This window comes from Silurus aristotelis, assembly GCF_946808225.1.
Source record: "Silurus aristotelis genome assembly, chromosome: 10".
NCBI classification, from domain to species: domain Eukaryota; kingdom Metazoa; phylum Chordata; class Actinopteri; order Siluriformes; family Siluridae; genus Silurus; species Silurus aristotelis.
In genome coordinates, this window is record NC_139583.1 from 3,932,748 (window position 1) to 3,954,097 (window position 21,350).

Consider the following 21,350-nt stretch of genomic DNA (forward strand, 5'->3'; position numbering starts at 1 on the left):
CGAGATGAACAATGAAGTGGGGGATCAGACGCTGCTTGTGGTCAGGCAGCACCCAGCACCCTTTCTAGGTCTTCACAGACCAAAAGAAATTTTAGTACCTTCTTTGATGGGTTTTAATTTACCCTCACATATCTTTGTGGGTCCAAAAACCTTAAGCCCAATGGATTTTAAGCATTGTTCTGCAATTAATTTTTTATTTACATTTTTCTTTAATAAAATGTATGTCTAAAAATTATTATTAATATCATAAATTATGTCAAAATATCTAAATGAATAAATATCATTTAATAGTGATTATAAACATTATTGTTATTCTTGTTATTTTTTTCATAAAGATAAATAAGACAGTTATTTTTTTTTTTTTAAGTTTATTCAGTACTCATCCATAGCCAAATTATTTGTGATTACATTTTATATATATCTAAACATTATTGACTTGATTACATTTGATATAATGTGTGTAAAAGTAACATCAGCAAAAATAATAAATAGATTAGAGCAATACAGTTTAAAGGGATTTAGAAGCCATTTTGCCCATCATATTTTTCTTGGTGTTAAGTTCAGGTTTAAAAAGAATAATATAACATTTAGGAGTAAATATACAGAACAGTAGAGCAAAACTGGAGGCCAAAATGGCAAAGATCTCCACAGCTACAGTGAATTTTCCAGGAGAGCTGACATAAGCTGGAATAAAGGTGATCCACACTGCACAGAATATGAGTATACTGAATGTGATGAATTTTGCTTCATTAAAATTATCTGGCAGCTTTCTAGCTAGAAAAGCCAAAACAAAACACAAGAAAGCCAGAACTCCAATATAACCCAGAACTGCCCAGAAACCTATAGCTGAGCCCAAGTTACATTCTAATATGATCTTTTCCTTGTAGTAGTTCACATTCTTGTAGGGAAAAGGAGGAGAAATTGTTAACCAAAGTACACAAATAAAGACCTGTATGAGAGTGAAAGCAAGTACACTGAGTCTCTGCTGTAGAGGCCCAAACCATTTCATGACATTACTACCTGGAAGTGTAGCTTTGAAGGCCATTAACACCACTACTGTTTTCCCCAGAACACAGGAGATACAGAGGACAAATGTGATCCCAAAAGCTGTGTGGCGCAACATACAAGACCACTCAGAGGGCCGTCCAATGAAAGTAAGTGAACAGAGAAAACACAGAGTGAGTGAGAAAAGCAGCAAGAAGCTCAGCTCAGAGTTGTTAGCCTTAACTATAGGAGTGTCCTTTTCTTTTAGAAATAAAACAGCTACTAACAGAGTCAATGAAGCTCCAAATAAAGAAAAGAGAATTATTATTATACTAATGAGCTCTGTAAATGAAAGAAACTCAACAACTTTTAACACACATTTATCTCTATTTGCATTAGACCAAAAATCTCCTGGACACTGCTTACAGTTTATGGAATCTGCAAAGTAATCATAGTTATTATCATTAGGAAGGAAATATCTTATAATTGTATTTTTTAATACCAGTTTTTAGAAACTGTAAGCTAAATAGTAATATGATGATACACATTGAATTATTAACAACTTGTAAAAGCTGAAGTTACCTGTGTGGTTACTGATCTCTCCCTCTGCACATGGTATACAGTCGTAACAGCAGACAGGCCTTCCTTTCTGTGCAGCTTTCCTGGTTCCTGGAGAACAGCTTTTACTGCACACAGACCTTGGCTTCTAATGTGAACAATATATTATGACTAAAACCTTTACGTTTTTACATTTGTGTAATCTGTCAAAACCCATGAAGTTCTTAAGCCATTGTTTGTTTACTGCTAAAATCCAAGCAGCTCAATGGCAATGTACATTTTACAATGAAACACTACACTATAGCAATTTTTGGGGAATTTAATTGGGAATGTTTAATGAATATAGAACATTATGCTTATATTCAAATATAGATTGTAGTTAACAAATGTTTTTTTTTTTTTTTTTTTTTTTTTATCATATTTGTATGTTATTAAAATCATGAAACAATGTATGTACCTCTCTTTTGTCTCCAGCCCACACTATATCTTCAGTATTTAGAACAATTTGTTGTCCATGTGGCAGAGAGGCATCATAATAGCCTACAACCTTAAACTCCACTTCTCCACTGAACCCTCGTTGCCAGTTCACCACATCATACTTTGCAGCTGTTGCCCCAGTGCTGTCAAACCAAATCTGTTCTCCTACTTTAGTGGTAAAATTTACCTTTTTTAGAGACATCACAACCTTTAAATAGAAAAGTAAAAACATATTCATATAACGACAATATAAAATTTACAATATTTGCTTTTCTTCTCTTCTTTGTGTTACCTGCCATGGTTGTATTGGTTTATCTTTTTCACAACTCTGATATTCTGTGCATTTTAACAGACTGTGTAGAGAATGTGCCACAGCATAAACTGCATTGTAAAGATTATTTACAAATCTCAATTCTAAAATATCCTTACTGTAGTTTTTATATTGAATCATTTCTTCATATTTGCTGCAGTTGATTTCAGTTTGAAAATTGTTTCCCTCTGTATGTAAGCATGGGACTGCTGTTTGCCAAAATCCATTGACAGCATAATCAGCAAAACCACCAATGTTCAATTTTCCCACATCAAATCCAATGGCTCCAGCCAGAACATTATAACTTGCTGGTGTTGCTAGAGCAGCAGCAGAAATCCATCCTTCAACACCAATCATCTGGTAGCCAGTGACATTCTTTAGAATCAGCTGTTCTAATAAAATGCTAATCTCAAAATTAGGAAGAAATAGAATAATTACTTTAGCTGTGCCTTTCTGAATAATGTCAACCACTTTGATGATTTTGGCAGGATTTGCTCGATCAAACTTTTCTGTGTACTCAACACATATTCCCTCCTCTTTGGCTGCATTCAGAAAAATAGTTATTCCACTGTTTCCATAGTCATTGTCACTGTGCACAGCTCCTACCCAAGACCAGCCAAAGTGCTTGACCATATATGCCAATGCTCTACTCTGGTAGTAGTCACTCGCGATGGTCCTGAAGAAATATGGGTACTCCTTTCTATTACTCAAACATTCACATGTGGCAGCATAACTTAGCTGAGGAGAGAATGACAGGTTAAAAAAATAAATAAATAAATAAAATATTCATAATAATAATAATAATAATAATAATAATAATTATATATATATATATATATATATATATATATATATATATATATATATATATATATATATATATATATATATATATATATAATTTGCAATGTATCTTTTGAGTTTGCACTTTTTTTGTTTGATTCGAAAGATTCAAATAATTAATACTTACCACTGGAATCTTAAAAGGTTCTGTAGTTTTTGTAAGTGCTATATTAGCAGTAGACTCTGCCTCCCCTATGATGGCTTGTACCACTGCTTGTTCATGGCAGGTCTTATTTGTTATGTCCTGACCATTAATAAAAGCTATGGCTGCCTTCATAGATAATAATCTTGAGAGACAAGCATCATAAATCTTGTAACCAACTGAGATATTTGGGAGCAAGGTGTTACTTCTGTTAATTTCCTCAACTGCAAAAGTCATAATCTGAACAAGCCGTAAATGAAGAAGGGATAATCTACAAAACACACATAAAAATCATGAAATTTTAAATTATCTTGTACTGAATCTGAAAAGTAATATAATGGAAATATTCCAATTCTTATAATGCAGAAAACTACGCATTCTTCAAAATGACTAATGTATCAACTAGAACTTACTTAGTGCAGATTAAAGGTGGAGGTTTTTCAGTATATTGCAGTGACTGCATCTGTGTACCACGATGTAATGAAAACACAGCTCCAATTATTACATCTCCATCTTTAGATAACAAAGGATATTCTGGGTCTTTCATGATATGGCAATTGTCTCCCTTTGCCAGGGTAAGAGAAGAGAGTAGTAGAAGGAAAAACATTACAGATCCTGACCAGTGCTTTTTAGAGTTAGTCCTGAACATAGACAGTCTTTCCATATTTATATACATGCTCTGTGTGTTCTTTGTATGACTATACATTATGGACAAATCAGAAAGGTTGTTCAGCTTTGTAGCTTTGTGATGTCATTATGGGACCTAAAGCTACCTGTGGGTTTTAAGTTGTTTTTGTTTAAATTAATTCATCAAAGACCACATACAGTAAATTATATACAGCCATTTTTGTTAGCTTGGGCCTGCTGGTCCTACACGTGCTGTCAAATAGTTTAGCCAATGTTGAATTTTTATGTTTCTTGTACATGATTACTTACTAGTGGTGTGATTGATTAAGCTCTTAGACCTCCTTGACATCTAGACTATATCCTGTAAATAAATTAAGCATTTTATTCTTTGTTTAAACTTAATTTGTAATTGAATCAATTAATTATTCATATTTTTTATTTTTTTATTTTGTATGCCTGTCTGGTATATTTTTATTGATTGCAATAAAAAAATCAGTCATACTTAGTTTAGGGCAATGGTTTCTCAGTGGTTATAATGCTGGACTACTGTTCGAAATGTAGTACTGCTACGTCTTTAAGAAAAACCTTTAGCTCTAACTGCTTGGTTGTATAAATAAGATAAATGCTCCAATTTATTTTGTAAATTTAAATGTATTTACACTGTCTTTTATGTTTGAAATGCTCATTCTCTGTACAACAAACTTTGTAAGCTTAAAATGCAGCTTTCTTACCAGTAAGAGATAAGGGAATGTATATCCGTAGCCATTTCAGACTTTAAACTTACATATACAGTAATCCTTCGTTTCTCACGGTGGTTACATTCCAAAACCTCGACTGATAAATGAAAAAAAAATAAAAAATGCTATTTTACTTGTGTGAAATTGTGTTCAAATCACTGATGATCTTACATGGCGCACTCATACTGCAGCAGTGGGGATAAAAGCTCGCCAGCATTTCTTTCTGATGGGCTGCATCACCATATGATATGGGAACAACACTCCCCTCAACTACAAAGTGAGTAGTGCGAACAGCCAGCACATTATTGGATAAGATCACAGCATTGTCATGTCACATTATTGGGTTGGAACTGTGGTTAACTTTATGGAAGACTTGAACTTTAGCAGGTTTAGCAGTTTCAGGGTTTAAGCTCTTAAAGTCTGTGCAGTAAGACAGTGTAAACTGAAAGTGAACAAAGAATAGGGATCACATGCTTGGCAGGGGTTAAGAGGTTTGGTCTGCTGGATGTACTCCAGGTTCTTATAGTAAGTGAGGAAATAGGTACCAAGCCCTCTCGTGCCAGTGGCTTCATTCCTCAAACACCTGCTTGACGGCGAGCATTTCTCTGTACCTCACACTATGCTAATAAATGCAATAGGGCTGATGATGCACAGATGAAAGCAATGTTCTTCAGATTATGTATGTAACCATGATTTCCAGAGGGAACGAGATGCTGCATAATTAGTCCAATGGAAAGCGCTTTGTCACTGACATCATGACTTCGAAGCATAAAAGCACATGAATTGTGCCCTCTCAGAAGGTAGTGCTGGTTTTACTGGAATGCTGGTAGTGTGGCATAGAGATGTCTCGTTCCCCTTAGGGAAACAGTGTTACATTCATAACCTGGAGATGTACCCTTTTCAGAGAATCAAGCTGCATCAACAATGCTTTAGGAATGAGTGTCTAATACCGCTAGACTTACCAATCCCTAGTGTGTGGGGCCACAGCTATGCCTCAGGACATAAGGGTCAGGAGTGGTACTGAGGTCAAGGTTACATAACCTGTCTGAATCAGCCCACAGCGTTGCAGATGTCATGTAGAGACACTCCACCAAGCCTTAGAGGCTGTCACACCGGTCAAGTGTGATCTGACCCAGAATGGAGTGGGTGACCAGAGGACTCATAGGAGGATAATCCACCTGCTTAGTGTCTGCTTGTTCGCACAAAGGCCTCTCCTCGGAGGGCCATAGCAGATAAGCAGCTACTCCATCTTTCTTCACGGAGTCGTCCTGTGGACGTAAGTGTTCAGCGCTCACACCGGACACAGCCAGTTCAGCTTTTCCTGTTCTGGGGCCTGAAAAAGAGGAGGATAGAATGCCTGGAACCCTGGGATGACCGAGGGCACCTTAGGGATATACCCCATTCTAGGGTAAAAAAAAAAGCACTGGCCATGCCTGGAGTAAACTCCAGAAAAGAGGGGGCCACTGAAAGGGTCTTGGCTGTAAGGTACCTCCAAGATGCCTCGGCCAACGGCTCGAAGGGGGCCTCAGATAGATCCTCAAACACGATGGCTAAGTCCCATGCAGGCACTCTTGGTCGTACCGGGGGCTTCAGCCTCCGGCTGCAGCTGAAAAAACACGTCACTGCCCAGTGATTTCCCCTACATGGAGGCCTAATATTCCGAAATGGCGGACACCCTTTGGCGAACTGTTCCTAAAGGAATTGCAGCACTAAACCAACTGGGTAGTTAACTGGATCAAAACTGTGCGTATCACACCATCCACTGAACAGATGCCATTTGCGGCATACGATCTCCTCGTTGAGCTCTAATAGAGCTCTGGATTGGAAAATTGTCTCTACCACCTCAGTTGAGAGACCGGAATCTCAGAGCTGTACCCCCTTAGGGCTCACAGCCACAGCCTCCACAACTCTGGGTGGGGGTAAGCTTTTGTGCCCCTGCTTGAGAGAGGAGATCCCTCCTAAGAGAAGTCTTCCAGGAGGATGCTCAAGAAGGGAAACCAGGTCCACGAACCATGGTCTGCCCAGCCACCGTTGGGCCACCAGGAGGAGATGGACTCCATACAGGCAAACTCTTTTTCAGAACTCCCAGAAGCAGCACAACGGGGGGAAAAGTGTAACGGTAGCCTCCGCCACCTCTGAGCCATGAAGTCCAGCCCCAAGAGGGGCTGAAGGAGTAAGGGAGAAACAAATGGGACAGTTCGACATCTCTTGAGTAACAAACAGGTCTAATTGAGCCCTGCCAAATCTCTCCCAAATCTGCTCCACCACATGAGGGTGGAGCCGCTATTCCCTGGGTGGATGAGACCTGAACTAAATCGTGTAGCCTCTGTCTACAGTACGCAGGACCCATTGAAACATGTCTGGCAGAGCTTTCCAGGCTGCCAGGTCACCCATATGAGGATGGGTTCCCCTTTGAGTCTGGTTCCTCTCAAGGTTTCTTCCTCATATCATCTAAGGGAGTTTTTCCTTGCCACTGTCGCCACGGCTTGCTCATCAGGGACAAACGCACACCATTCCCCTTCACTGTTGTTTTCTGTAAAGCTGCTTTGAGACAATGTCTGTTGTGAAAAGCGCTATACAAATAAACTTGACTTGACTTGACTTGACTTAGTGGTATCATTCGCTCAACGTCTGGTACACCTGGAGCCGGGGCTACACCCTGTTGCAGATCTAGGACCACCTACATTACCTTAGAAAGGTTATGGAGTAACTCATGAAGGCTTGGCTAACGGCAAGCACATGGAAGTACCACTTGTGTACTGACTGACTGGGGCATAGTTCCTGACATACCACATTGGCAGGGTCTTGCAGAAAATGCAAGAAAAACAAATCGAAGTGGGTTTGTTCAAAGTACCCTTGTTCAAAGTCCTAACACCAGATACATGTTTTCTTGGGGTTGGCAGGATACTGCAGATGGTTTGTCTCTAATTTCTCCTCTCTAGCTTCCCCTCTGTTTAGATCTCATGAAGAAGGGACAGCCCGAACAAGTCTGGTGGACAAAGACAACAAAACAGGCATTCCAATCCCTAAAGTGAATACTTACCCCTCCACAGGTGCAAAGAAACCCAGAATTAAGGATGGGTGCTGGTCTCTCACAAATCTTTGAGGGAGTGAACATGTTTGTCACCCGAAAACTGACACTGGCCAAACAAAAGGTATGCCCCGGTGGAACAAGAATCCTGGGCATTAGGTGGGCAGTGGAAGAGCTGCATTATTACCTAGCAGGTACAAAATATATACTGGCAACAGACCACATCCCTCTCCAGCGGACTACAGGAATTCTCATTCCAGGTCCAACACTGATTCAGGGTCAGTCATGGCAAGATCAATGCCCTCTCTCTCTCAATGCTTTTAAGAGAGGTCAATGCCCTCTTTTGAAGGCATAGATTCTGGGCCCAAAATTCACTGACAGTAGGTTTGGAGCAAAGGGGAAGTTCTATGATGACAGGCCACTTAACCACATACAAAAAGATCAGGCACTCAAATGCAACTGTTGACAGGGTGCTTAAGGACAGTGCCGATTCAGCACCAGTGTTGTGGAGATATCTGGGGCACATGGCAGGAGGGTGGGGTGGCAAGATGACACAGCTGGAGATAGATATTGAGAGCAGCAGCTCCTTACTGTTTTTGACTAAAGAAAAGCAGATAATAGGATGCTGTAAAGACAGTGAGACAGAGAATTTCTGGCTCTTTTTCATTGCTTGCTCTCTCTTTCTTGCTTTAGGCAGAAGCTCCCAACAAACCCACACCTCGTTGTCCCAGTCTGCTTATCTCAGCCACCGACCTCGGTGCTCGGGGTTTATTATAATTATATTATTTAATAATACTTAAAACAATACAAAACACAGGAGAGTGAGAACTAACATGAGCACCGGAATGTAAGATAGTGAGAAATATTCTTTGTATGAACTTATACAGTCATTTGATGATATGGAACCAGGAGCTACTCAGCAACTCATAAAATAGCTCAACATTTGAGATCATCATAGATCCAACACTAGTTTTTCCATGCCAGAGCCTTTAAAGGAAAGGTTCTGAAATAAGGTTACAAATAATGTGTGAGTTATTACAATATATTGCATTCTGCATAGTGGGATTTAAAAGAAGGTGATTTATTTAACAGGGAGGTGTTATTTAAAGAAAATGATTTTTGAAGCTGTGGTGTTACCTGAACCCATTTGTATGGTGAACAAAACAGGAAGTAAAGTGTTATGTCATGTTGCTCCTTGTGTCCCGTCTTGTGCTTCCAGTTAACATAAAATGTGTTAGTAAAAGGGAGTGGGACCTCAGTGGTCAACGTGCTGGGTTACTGATCAGAAGGTTTTGGGTTTAAGCCCTGGTATTGCCAAGCTGCCACTCTTAAGCGCCTTAGAGCCGTATCATGGCTGACCCTGTGTTCTGACCCCAGCTTCTGAACAAGCTGGGATATGCGAAAAACAAATTTCACTCTGCTGTAATGTATATGTGACAAATAAAGGCTATTCCATTCTATTACATTAAAATACATTAAACATTTTATAATCTTTTATAAGCAGAAATAAGACAAATTTTTGTGGTAAGTTTATTAATTCCTCATCTATATGTATATGTCATTAGATTTAAGGTATTTAAGGTAGATACATTTTTTTTTTATTTGATTATATTTGACATTGTGTGTCCAAGTGAATCATTCTTAATTTTTGTTTTCAAACCTTAGAACGATGATTTGTTTTAAAGAGATTTAGATGCTGCTTTGCCCATCATATTTTTCTTTTTTTTTAGTTCCGGTCTAAACAGAATAATATAACATTTAGGTGTAAATATACAAAACAGCAGAGCAAAACTGGAGGCTAAAATGGCAAAGATCTCCACAGCTACAGTGAATTTTCCAGGAGAGCTGACATAAGCTGGAATAAAGGTGATCCACACTGCACAGAATATGAGTATACTGAATGTGATGAATTTTGCTTCATTAAAATTATGCAACTACACTGAGTCTCTGCTGTAGAGGACCAAATAATTTTATGACATTGCTGCCTGGAAGTGTAGCTCTGAAGGCCATTAACACAACCACTGTTTTTCCCAGAACACAGGATATACAGAGTACAAATGTGATTCCAGAAGCTGTGTGGCGCAACATACAGGACCACTCAGAGGGCCGTCCAATGAAAGTAAGTGAACAGAGGAAACACAGAGTCAGTGAGAAGAGCAGCAGGAAGCTCAGCTCAGAGTTGTTGGCCTTTACAATAGGAGTGTCTCTTTCCATTAGAAATAAAATGGCTACTAACACAGTTAATGCAGCTCCAACTAATGAAAAAAAGTATCAAAATTATCCCCATAACCTCTGTAAATAAAATAAACTCTATAACCTTGACCACACATTTACCTCTTTTAGCGTTTGACCAATATTCTCCTGGACACTGCTCACAGTTATTTGAATCTGAAAAATAATAATGATTATTACTATTGGGAAGGAAAACAAACTTTATTTGGCAATTAATTTATTAATGCCATTTTTCAAAACCTGTATCTTAAATATTAATAGGAGGATACACAATGTAAAATTAGCAAATTGTCTTTGAAACTTGGTAATGCTGAAGTTACCTGTCTGGTTACTGATCTCTCCCTCTGCACATGGTATACAATCATAACAGCAGACAGGCTTTCCTTTCTGTGTAGCTTTCCTGGTTCCTGGAGGACAGCTTTCACTGCACACAAACCTTGGCTTCTAATGTGAACAATATATTATAGCTACAACTTTTAAATTATTCTTGATTTTTTTTATTTATTTAGAATTAGCAATGTGTGTACCCCTCTTTTGTCTTCAGCCCAAACTATATCTTCATTATTTAGGACAAACAGTTGTCCATGTGGCAGAGAGGCATCATAATAGCCCACAACCTTAAAATCCACTTCTCCATTCAACCCTCGTTGCCAGTTCACCACATCATACTTTGCAGCTGTTGCCCCAGTGCTGTCAAACCAAATCTGTTCACCTACTTTAGTGGTAAAATTTACCTTTTTTAGAGACATCACAACCTTTAAAAGAAAATGCAAACAAGTATTTACTGTATATCGCTGTTATATCATGCATCTACAGAGCCTGCTTTTCTTCTCTTCTTTGTGTTACCTTCCATGGTTGTATTGGTTTGTCTTTTTGTCTGATTTTCTGTACAGCATAAACTGCATTATAAAGATTATTTGCATATCTCAATTCTAAAATATCCTTGCTGTAGTTTTAAAAGGGGAGTTGAAAGTATCTTAAGCATCTCAGATGATACAGATGCTGCCGGCCCTTCCTTACCAGGGTGTTGATGTGGCAGGACCAAGACAGGTCCTGTGTGATGTGAACACCTAGGTACCGGAGACTGTTCACTCTCTCTACTGGGGTCCAGTTGATGACCGCTCCTGCTTTGTGCTGAAGTCCACTTTTAACTCCTTAGTCTTGCTGACGTTCAGGAGAAGAATGTTCTCCTGGCACTATCTTTCTAGGTTTTTAATCTCCTGTAGGTAGGCAGTTTCGAAAAGTAAGCAGGAGAACAAAGAGATGCGGCAGCAGGTAAAAAGGGATGAGGCGAAAGCCAAGGAAAAGGCATATGAGGAGCTGTATGTGAAGTTAGACACTAAAGAATAAGAAAAGGAGTTGTACCGATTTTCCAGGCAGAGGAACCGACCTGGGAAGCATGTCCTGCAACTTAGAGCAATAAAGGATGGAGATGGAAATGTGTTGACTAGTGAGGAGAGTGTGTAGAGAAGATGGAGGTAGTATTTTGAATAGCTGATGAATGAGGAAAATGAGAGAAAGTGAGAACGTTGGATGATGTGGAGATGGTGAAGCAGGAAGTGGATAGGATTAGCAAGGAGGAAGCGAGAGCAGTAATTAAGAGGATAAAGAGTGGAAAGTCGGTTGGACTAGATGACATACCAGTAGAGGCATGGAGATGTTAGGAGATATGCAGAAGAGTTTTTAACCAGGTTGTTCAACAAGATTTTGGAAGGTGAGAGGATGCCTGAGGAATGGATAAGGAGTGTGCTGTTACCAGTCTTTAAGAATAAGGGAAATGTGCAGACCTGCAGTAACTATAAGAGAATTAAGTAGATTAAGATCAGTCACACCATGAAGTTATGGGAAAGAGTAGTGGAAGCCAGGCTGAGAGAAGCATTTGCTTCGAGAATGTTGATGGAGAAGTATAGAGAAGGTCAGAAGGAGTTGCACTGTGTGTTAGTGGATTAAGAGAAAGCATATGACAGGTTGCAGAGTGGTGAGAGTAGGGAGCAGGTTGAGAAGAGCCTGGAGAGGTCGAGGTATGCGCTGGAGAGAAGGGGAATGAAAGTCAGTAGGAGTAAGACAGAGTACATGTGTGTGAAAGAGAGCGAGGGCAGTGGAGTGGTACAGTTGCAGGGAGAAGAGGTGGAGAAGGTGGACGAGTTCAGGTACCTAGGGTCAACAGTGCAAAGTAATGTAGAATTTGTTAGAGAAGAGAAGAAAAATGTGCAGGCAGGGTGAAGTGGGTGAAGAAGAGTGGCAGGGGTGATTTGTGATAGAAGGGTATCTGCAAGAGTAAAAGGGAAAGTTTAGATGTTGTATGGTTTAGAGAGGCATTGACTAAAAGACAGTAGGTGGAGCTGGAGGTAGCAGAGCTGAAGATGTTAAAGTTTTCGTTGGGAGTGACGAGGATGGACAGGATTAAAAAGTTAGTTTATTAGAGGTACATCGCATGTAGGATGTTTTGGAGACAAGGTGAGGGAGGTGAGATTAAGATGGTTTGGACATGTGCAGAGCATGGACATATGGTACATATCGGCAGGAGAATGCTTAGGATGGAGCCACCAGGAAGAAGGAAAAAAGGAAGGCCCAGGAGGAGGTTTATAGATGTGGTGACGGAAGACATGCGGGTAGTTGGTTTGAAAGAGGCAGATGTAGAGGACAGGGGGGTATGGAGACGGATGATCCACTGTGGCGACCCCTAAGGGGAGAAGCCGAAAGATGAAGAAGAATAAAGCAGGCCGTCTCATTGTTGTTGAAGATCAGGCCCACCACAACATTGTCATCAGCAAACTTGATGATGGTGACTGAGTTGAAAGTGGATATCCAGTCATGTGAGTACAGTGAGTACAGGAGGGTGCTCAGAACACAAACCTGGGGAGCTCCAGTGTTGAGGGTGAGGGTGGATGAGGTGTGTTTGCCCACCCATACGGCTTGTGGTCTATCTATCAGGAAGTTGGAGATCCATGACACAGCGGCAGGGTGAGTCCTAGGACCTCCAATTTAGGGGTGAGCATGGAGGAAATTATGGTTTTAAACGCTGATCTGTAGTCCACAAACAGCATATTTGCATAATTCCCTTGTCTGTAGTCCAGGTGGTGCATAGTAGTGTGAAGAAGATGAGCAATGGTGCGGTTTTGGTGGTATGCGAACTGTAGAGGATCTAGTGTGTCTGGTAGTGATGAAGTCTCTGACCAGTCTTTCAAAGCACTTCATCACTACTGAGGTAAGGGGTATAGGGCGGTAGTCGTTGCAGCAGGCGGGCTGGGGTTTCTTCGGGACAGGACCAATGTGGACTGTTTGAAGCATGAGGGGACAACAGACTGTTCCAGTTTCACAAAACTAGACTTGCGTTATGTCTACCACTTGGTACTCATAAAGCAGCGAGATGCATGGAAGAGTGCTTTCAACATCCCCATATGGGACTACGAATATCAGGCAATGCTGCTTACCCTCACAAACTCCCCAGCAGTCATCCTCGCACGGATCAACAACCTTCTCCGGGACATGCTTAACACATTCATCTTCATATATATAGATGACATTTTCACCTTTTTTGGTCCCTTCTGGAGCATGAAGAGCATGTCAGCAGAGTCCTGACCCACCTCTTAGATCACGTGTTTGGAAAGCCCAAGAAGTGAGACTTTAATGTTCCTTCAGTTTTGTGATTCATCATAGCCACAAGCAGCATTCAAATGGACCCACGGAAAGTGCAAGCTGTCGCTGAGTAGCCCACCCCAAACACATTCATGTACAATTGTTCCTTGGATTTGCAAACTTTCATTATAAGTTCATTTAGATTTTCAGCTTCGTCGCCACTTCTCTGTCTCCACATCAACAATCTACCTTCCGGTGGACACCTAAGTCAAACGTGGCCTTCCTGGAAGTCAATGACAGTTCAACTTGACTCCCAATCTGAATATACCAGATCCAGGCTTGCCTTTGGTGGTAAAGGTGTATGCTTCCGATGTTGGGGTGGGGGCTGTGCTGTCCCAAAGAGGGGCTGACAACAAGCTACACCCATGTGCCTTCCTCACCCACGAGCTCACCCCTACCGAGATGAACAATGAAGTGGGGGATCAGACGCTGCTTGTGGTCAGGCAGCACCCAGCACCCTTTCCAGGTCTTCACAGACCATAAGAACTTTTAGTACCTTCTTTAATGGGTTTTAATTTACCCTCACATATCTTTGTGGGTCCAAAAACCTTAAGCCCAATGGATTTAAAGCATTGTTCTGCAATTAATTTTTTATTTACTTATTTCTTTAATAAAATGTATGTCTAAAAAGTATTATTAATATCATAAATTATTAATGTCAAAATATCAAAATAAATAAATATCATTCAATAGTGATTATAAACATTATTGTTATTCTTGTTATTTTTTTCATAGACATAAATAAGACAGTTATTTTTTTTTTTTTTAAGTTTATTAAGTACTCATCCATAGCCAAATTATTTGTGATATATATAAACTTTATTGACTTGATTACATTTGATATACTGTGTGTAAAAGGAACATCAGCATAGATTAGAGCAATAAAGTTTAAAGGGATTTAGAAGCCATTTTGGCCATCATATTTTTCTTTGTGTTAAGTTCAGGTTTAAACAGAATAATATAACATTTAGGAGTAAATATACAGAACAGCAGAGCAAAACTGGAGGCTAAAATGGCAAAGATCTCCACAGCTACAGTGAATTTTCCAGGAGAGCTGACATAAGCTGGAATAAAGGTGATCCACACTGCACAGAATATGAGTATACTGAATGTGATGAATTTTGCTTCATTAAAATTATCAGGCAGCTTTCTAGCTAGAAAAGCCAAAACAAAACAAAAGAAAGCCAGAACTCCAATATAACCCAGCACGGCCCAGAAACCTATAGGTGAGCCCAAGTTACACTCTAATATAATCTTTTCCTTGTAGTAGTTCATGTTCTTGTAGGGAAAAGGAGGAGAAATTGTTAACCAAAGTATACAAATAAGGACCTGTATGAGAGTAAATGCAACTACACTGAGTCTCTGCTGTAGAGGTCCAAACCATTTCATGACATTACTATCTGGAAGTGTAGCTCTGAAGGCCATTAACACAACTACTGTTTTCCCCAGAACACAGGAGATACAGAGTACAAATGTGATCCCAAAAGCTGTGTGGCGCAGCATACAGGACCACTCAGAGGGCCGTCCAATGAATGTAAGTGAACAGAGGAAACACAGAGTCAGTGAGAAGAGCAGCAAGAAGCTCAGCTCAGAGTTGTTAGCCTTAACAATTGGAGTGTCCTTTTCTTTTAGAAATAAAACAGCTACTAACAGAGTCAATGAAGCTCCAAATAAAGAAAAGAGTATTATTATTATACTAATGAGCTCTGTAAATGAAAGAAACTCAACAACCTTTAACACACATTTATCTCTATTTGCATTAGACCAAAAATCTCCTGGACACTGCTTACAGTTTATGGAATCTGCAAAGTAATCATAGTTATTATCATTAGGAAGGAAATATCTTATAAATGTTTTTTTTAATACCAGTTTTTAGAAACTGTAAGCTAAATAGTAATATGATGATACACATTGAATTATTAACATCTTGTAAAAGCTGAAGTTACCTGTCTGGTTACTGATCTCTCCCTCTGCACATGGTATACAGTCGTAACAGCAGACAGGCCTTCCTTTCTGTGCAGCTTTCCTGGTTCCTGGAGAACAGCTTTTACTGCACACAGACCTTGGCTTCTAATGTAAACAATATATTATGACTAAAATCTTTACGTTTTTACAGTTGTGTAATCTGTCAAAACCCATAAATTTCTTAAGCCATTGTTTGTTTACTGCTGAAAACCAAGCAGCTCAATGGCAATGTACATTTTACATTGAAACACTACACTATAGCAATTTTTGGGGAATTTAATTGGGAATGTTTCATGTATATAGAACATTATGCTTATATTCAAATATAGATTGTAGTTAACAAATGTTTAAAAATAATAATATTTATATTTGTATGTTATTAAAAATCATGAAACAATGTATGTACCTCTCTTTTATCTCCAGCCCACACTATATCTTCAGTATTTAGAACAATTTGTTGTCCATTTGGCAGAGAGGCATCATAATAGCCTACAACCTTAAACTCCACTTCTCCATTTAACCCCTGTTGCCAGTTCACCACATCATACTTTGCAGCTGTTGCCCCAGTGCTGTCAAACCAAATCTGTTCTCCTGCTTTAGTGGTAAAATTTACTTTCTTTAGAGACATCACAACCTTTAAATAGAAAAGTAAATACATATTTATATAATGAAAATATAAAATTTACAATATTTGCTTTTCCTCTCTTCTTTGTGTTACCTGCCATGGTTGTATTGTTTTGTCTTTCTCACAACTCTGATTTTCTGTGCATTTTAACAGACTGTGTAGAGAATGTGCCACAGCATGAACTGCATTGTAGACATTATTTACAAATCTCAATTCTAAAATATCCTTACTGTAGTTTTTATATTGAATCATTTCTTCATATTTGCTGCAGTTGAAACCAGATTGAAAATTGTTTCCCTCTGTATGTAAGCATGGGACTGCTGTTTGCCAAAATCCATTGACAGCATAATCAGCAAAACCACTAATGTTCAATTTTCCCACATCAAATCCAATGGCTCCAGACAGAACATTATAACTTGCTGGTGTTGCTAGATCAACAGCAGAAATCCATGCTTCAACACCAATCATCTGGTAGCCAGTGACATTCTTTAGAATCAGCTGTTCTAGTAAAATACTCATCTCAAAATTAGGAAGAAATAATATAATTACTTTAGCTGTGCCTTTCTGAATAATGTCAACCACTTTGATGATTTTGGCAGGATTTGCTCGATCAAACTTTTCTGTGTACTCAACACATATTCCCTCCTCTTTGGCTGCATTCAGAAAAATAGTCATTCCATTGTTGCCATAGTCATTATCACTGTGCACAGCTCCTACCCAAGACCAGCCAAAGTGTTTGACCATATATGCCAATGCTCTACTCTTGTAGTAGTCACTCGCGATGGTCCTGAAGAAATATGGGTACTCCTTTCTATTACTCAAACATTCACATGTGGCAGCATAACTTATCTGAGGAGAGAATGACAGGTAAAAAAAAAAAAAAAAAAAAATATATATATATATATATATATATATATATATATATATATATATATATATATATATATATATATATATATATATATATATATTAATTTGCAATGTATCTTTTAAGTTTGCACTTTTTTGTTTGATTTGAATGATTCAAATAATTAATACTTACCACTGGAATCTTAAAAGGTTCTATAGTTTTTGTAAGTGCTATATTAGCAGTAGACTCTGACTCCCCTATGATGGCTTGTACCACTGCTTGTTCATGGCAGGTCTTATTTGTTATGTCCTGACCATTAATAAAAGCTATGGCTGCCTTCATAGATAATAATCTTGAGAGACAAGCATCATAAATCTTGTAACCAACTGAGATATTTGGGAGCAAGGTGTTACTTCTGTTAATTTCTTCAACTGCAAAAGTCATCATCTGAACAAGCCGTAAAAAAAGAAGGGATAATCTACAAAATACACATAAAAATCATGAAATTTTAAATTATCTTGTACTGAAACTGAAAAGTAATATATTGGAGATATTCAGATTATTATTAAGCAGAAAACTACACATTCTTTAAAATGACTAATGTATCAACTAGAACTTACTTAGTGCAGATTAAAGGTGGAGGTTTTTCAGTATATTGCAGTGACTGCATCTGTGTACCACGATGTAATGAAAACACAGCTCCAATTATTACATCTCCATCTTTAGATAACAAAGGATATTCTGGGTCTTCCATTATATGGCAATTGTCTCCCTTTGCCAGGGTAAGAGAAGAGAGTAGTAGAAGGAAAAACATTACAGATTCTGACCAGTGCTTTTTAGAGTTAGTCCTGAACATAGAAAGTCTTCCTATATTTATAGACATGCTCTGTGTGTTCTCTGTATGACTATACATTATGGACAAATCAGAAAGGTTGTTCAGCTTTCTAGCTTTGTGATGTCATTATGGGACCTGAGGCTACTTGTGAGTTTTTAGTCGTTTTTGTTTTAATTCATTCATAAAAGACCACATACAGTAAATTATATACAGCCATTTTTGTTGGCTTGGGCCTGCTGGTCCTACATGTGCTGTCAAATAGTTTAGCCGATGTTGAATTTTTATGTTTCTTGCACATGATTACTGACTAGTGATTAAGCTCTTAGACCTACTTGACATCTAGACTATATACTGTGAATAAATTAAACATTTTAGTTCATTTGTAATTGAATTAATCAATTATTGCTATTTTATATTTTTTATATTGTATGCCTGTCTGGTATTAAAATGCATAAAAAAAAACAGTCAACTGCTTGGATGCATAAATGAGATAAATGCTCCAATTTATTTAGAAAAATTTTAATCCGTTTATCGCAGTGGTTACATTTCAAAACCGCCCCTGATAAACGAAAAAAATGAGATAAAGTAGATAAAGTATGTATTAACATTTTACTTCATTTCATAATTAATAATTCTATTTTTATCAATAAAGGTAGTTATTTCAACATAAAAATCCCTAAAAGAGCACGAGATTTGAACCACGGTAAAGCGGGGGATTACCGTATTATGTAGACAGGGGAAAAAGAGAGCTCAGTGTAAAGAAAAAGAGGTGGTATATATTTTATGGTCTACAAATCATGCTGTGATCAATGGAATGTATACTTTTCCAGGTGCTTTAACCTAGAATACCTCATAATTCTGTGTCATCCATACTATGAACTGAGAGAAGGCACAGGAGTCATCCATCAAATTATCAAAATAGAACAGGAGGCAGACTCCCATAACCAGGGGAATGAGGCAATGGTTTCAACTATCTTGTGTTCAAATCACTGATGATCTTACATGGTCCACTCATACTGCAGCAGTGGTGATAAAAGGTCACCAGCATTTCTTCCTGATGGGTTGCATCACCATATGTTATGGGAACAACACTCCTCTTATCTAAAAAGTGAGTAGTGCAGACAAACAGTACATTATTGGATAAGAGCTTTTCTTTATCCTGTTTCTTTATCCAGGCAGGGTGTGAAAAAAACACAAAGAATCAGTGGAGGCTCTGGCAAGCCAAGCAACTCCTACCATCAGGCAGACAAGATCACAGCATTGTCATGTCACATCATTGGGTTTGAACTGTGGTTAATTGTATGGAAGACTTGAACTTTAGCTGGTTTAGCAGTTTCAGGGTTTGAAGTTTTTAAAGTCTGTGCAGTAAGACAGTGTAAACTGAAAATGATTGAAAAATAGTGATTACATGTTTGGAAGGGATTGAGAGGTTTGGCCTGCTGAATGTACTCCAGGTTCTTATACTAAGTGAGGATCTGAAATAGGTACCAAGCTGCCAGTGTGGCATGAGACGTTTCATTCCTTTAGGGAACCAGAGTTACATACATAACCTGGAGATGTACCCTTTCAGGAAATCAAGATCAACAATGCTTTGGGAATGAGTGTCTAATACTGCCAGACTGACCAATCCCTAGTGTGTGGGGGCACAGGCCTAAGGACAGAAGGGCCAGGAGTGGTACTGAGGTCAAGGTTACAGAACCTGTCTACACCAGCCCGCAGCATTGCAGATGTCATGTAGAGACACTCCAGCGGACCAAGCCTTAGAGGCTGTCACACTCCGGGTCGAGTGTGCTCCGACCCCGAATGGATTGGGTGACCAGAGGACTTGTGGGAGGATAAAATTGCATAAATAATCCACCTGCTTAGTGTCTGCTTGTTCGCACAAAGGCTGTCTCTTCGGAGGGAAATAGCAGATAAGCAGTTACTCTGACCTCCTTCACAGAGTTGTCCTGTGCTGGTTCAGCTTTTCCTGGTCTGGGGCCTGAAAAAGAGGAGAATGGAATGCCTGGATCCCTTGGATGACTGAGGGCGCCTTAGGGATATACCCCGTTTTAGGGTAAAGAAAGGCACTGGCCATGCCTGAAGTAAACTCCAGAAAAGAGGGGGCCACTGAAAGGGTCTTGGCTGTGAGGTGCCTCCAAGATGCCCCAGCCAACGGCTTGAAGGGGGGCTCGAATAGAGCCTCGAACACAACGGCCAAGTTCCACGCAGGCACTCTAGGTCACACGGGGGCACTGAGCCTCCAGGTGCAGTGGAGAAAACGTGTTACTAGCAGGTCTCTGCCCAGTGATTTTATCTACATGGGGGCATGCTATGCCGAAATGGTGGACACGTAGACTTTGAGGGTGGACAGAGACAATCCTTTGCAGAACTGTTCCTAAAAGAATTAAAGCACTAAACCAACCAGGCAGTTAACTGGATCCAAAGGGTGCAGATCGCACCATCACCTGAACAGATGCCATCTTGCAGCATACAACCTCCTCGTTGAGCTCTTGTAGAGCTCTGGATTGGAGAATGGTCTCTACCACCTCGGTGGAAAGACCAGAACCTCAGAGCTGTATCCCCTCAGGGGCCACAGTCACAGCCTCCACAACTCTGGGTGGGGGTGAACTATTGTGCCCCCTGCTTGAGAGAGGAGATCCCTCCTAAAAGAAATCTCCTAGGAGGATGCTCAAGAAAGGCTAACAGGTCTATGAACCATGGTCTGCCCAGCCACCACGGGGCCACCAGGAGGAGACGGACTCCATCCTGTCAAACTCTTTCATGAACTCCCAGAAGCAGCACGACGGGGGGGAAAGCGTACAGGTGCAGTATTTGCCACACCTGAACCATGGTGTCCAGTCCCAGGAGGGGCTGTAGGAGTAAGGGAGAAACAAATGGGACAGTGCGATGTCTCTTGAGTCACGAAAAGGTCTAATTGAGCCCTGCCAAATCTGCTTCACCACATGAGGGTGGAGCCGCTATTCCCTGGGTGGATAAGACCTGAACTGAATTGTGTAGCCTCTGTCTACAGTACGCAGGACCGATTAAGACATGTCTGGCAAAGCTTTCCAGGCTTCAAGGTACTCCCTTAGTGGTATCATTCTCTCAACATCTATTGCCTGTTTGTTTTTATAAGAGAAATGAAGGAAACGTATATTCATGGTATTTCATCATCTATAATTTAATACTTCTTTTGAGCAATATCAACTTTAGATAATTGAAAGTAAAGCTCATAGAATCTTCATTACAAAAATATCTAAATTGTTTATGTAGCCCACTTTTCTCAGGAACTGTTAAAATTTAGGTCATTTTCAGCTGTGAGTCCCAAAAGCTGTGGCGAAGGCCAACAGGTTAAAGTTAATCTCAAATTGGCTGTTGTAGGTGACACACATAAGGACATCAATTTACCAACCACAAACATATGAGCAAGTGGAGTATTTTAACCAGATCCTCAATTGGAAGCGTCAATGAGTGGTGAACAAAGAGGAAATTGTTACCTCCTCCTCCCGCATG

At 39.5% G+C, this 21,350-nt stretch overlaps 1 protein-coding gene across 1 annotated transcript; it reads right to left on the reverse strand.

The window, feature by feature from the left end:
• Positions 1-508: 508 nt before the first annotated feature.
• Positions 509-19,932, reverse strand: LOC310732681 (extracellular calcium-sensing receptor-like; the record flags this gene model as incomplete). Its single annotated transcript, XM_083553296.1, has 9 exons — positions 509-1,422; positions 1,567-1,690; positions 2,000-2,227; positions 2,312-3,067; positions 3,300-3,585; positions 5,792-5,946; positions 6,690-6,843; positions 17,641-17,792; positions 19,861-19,932. The coding sequence occupies 9 exons, from the start codon at positions 19,930-19,932 to the stop codon at positions 509-511; spliced, it is 2,841 nt and encodes a 946-aa protein (XP_083409422.1).
• Positions 19,933-21,350: the final 1,418 nt, after the last annotated feature.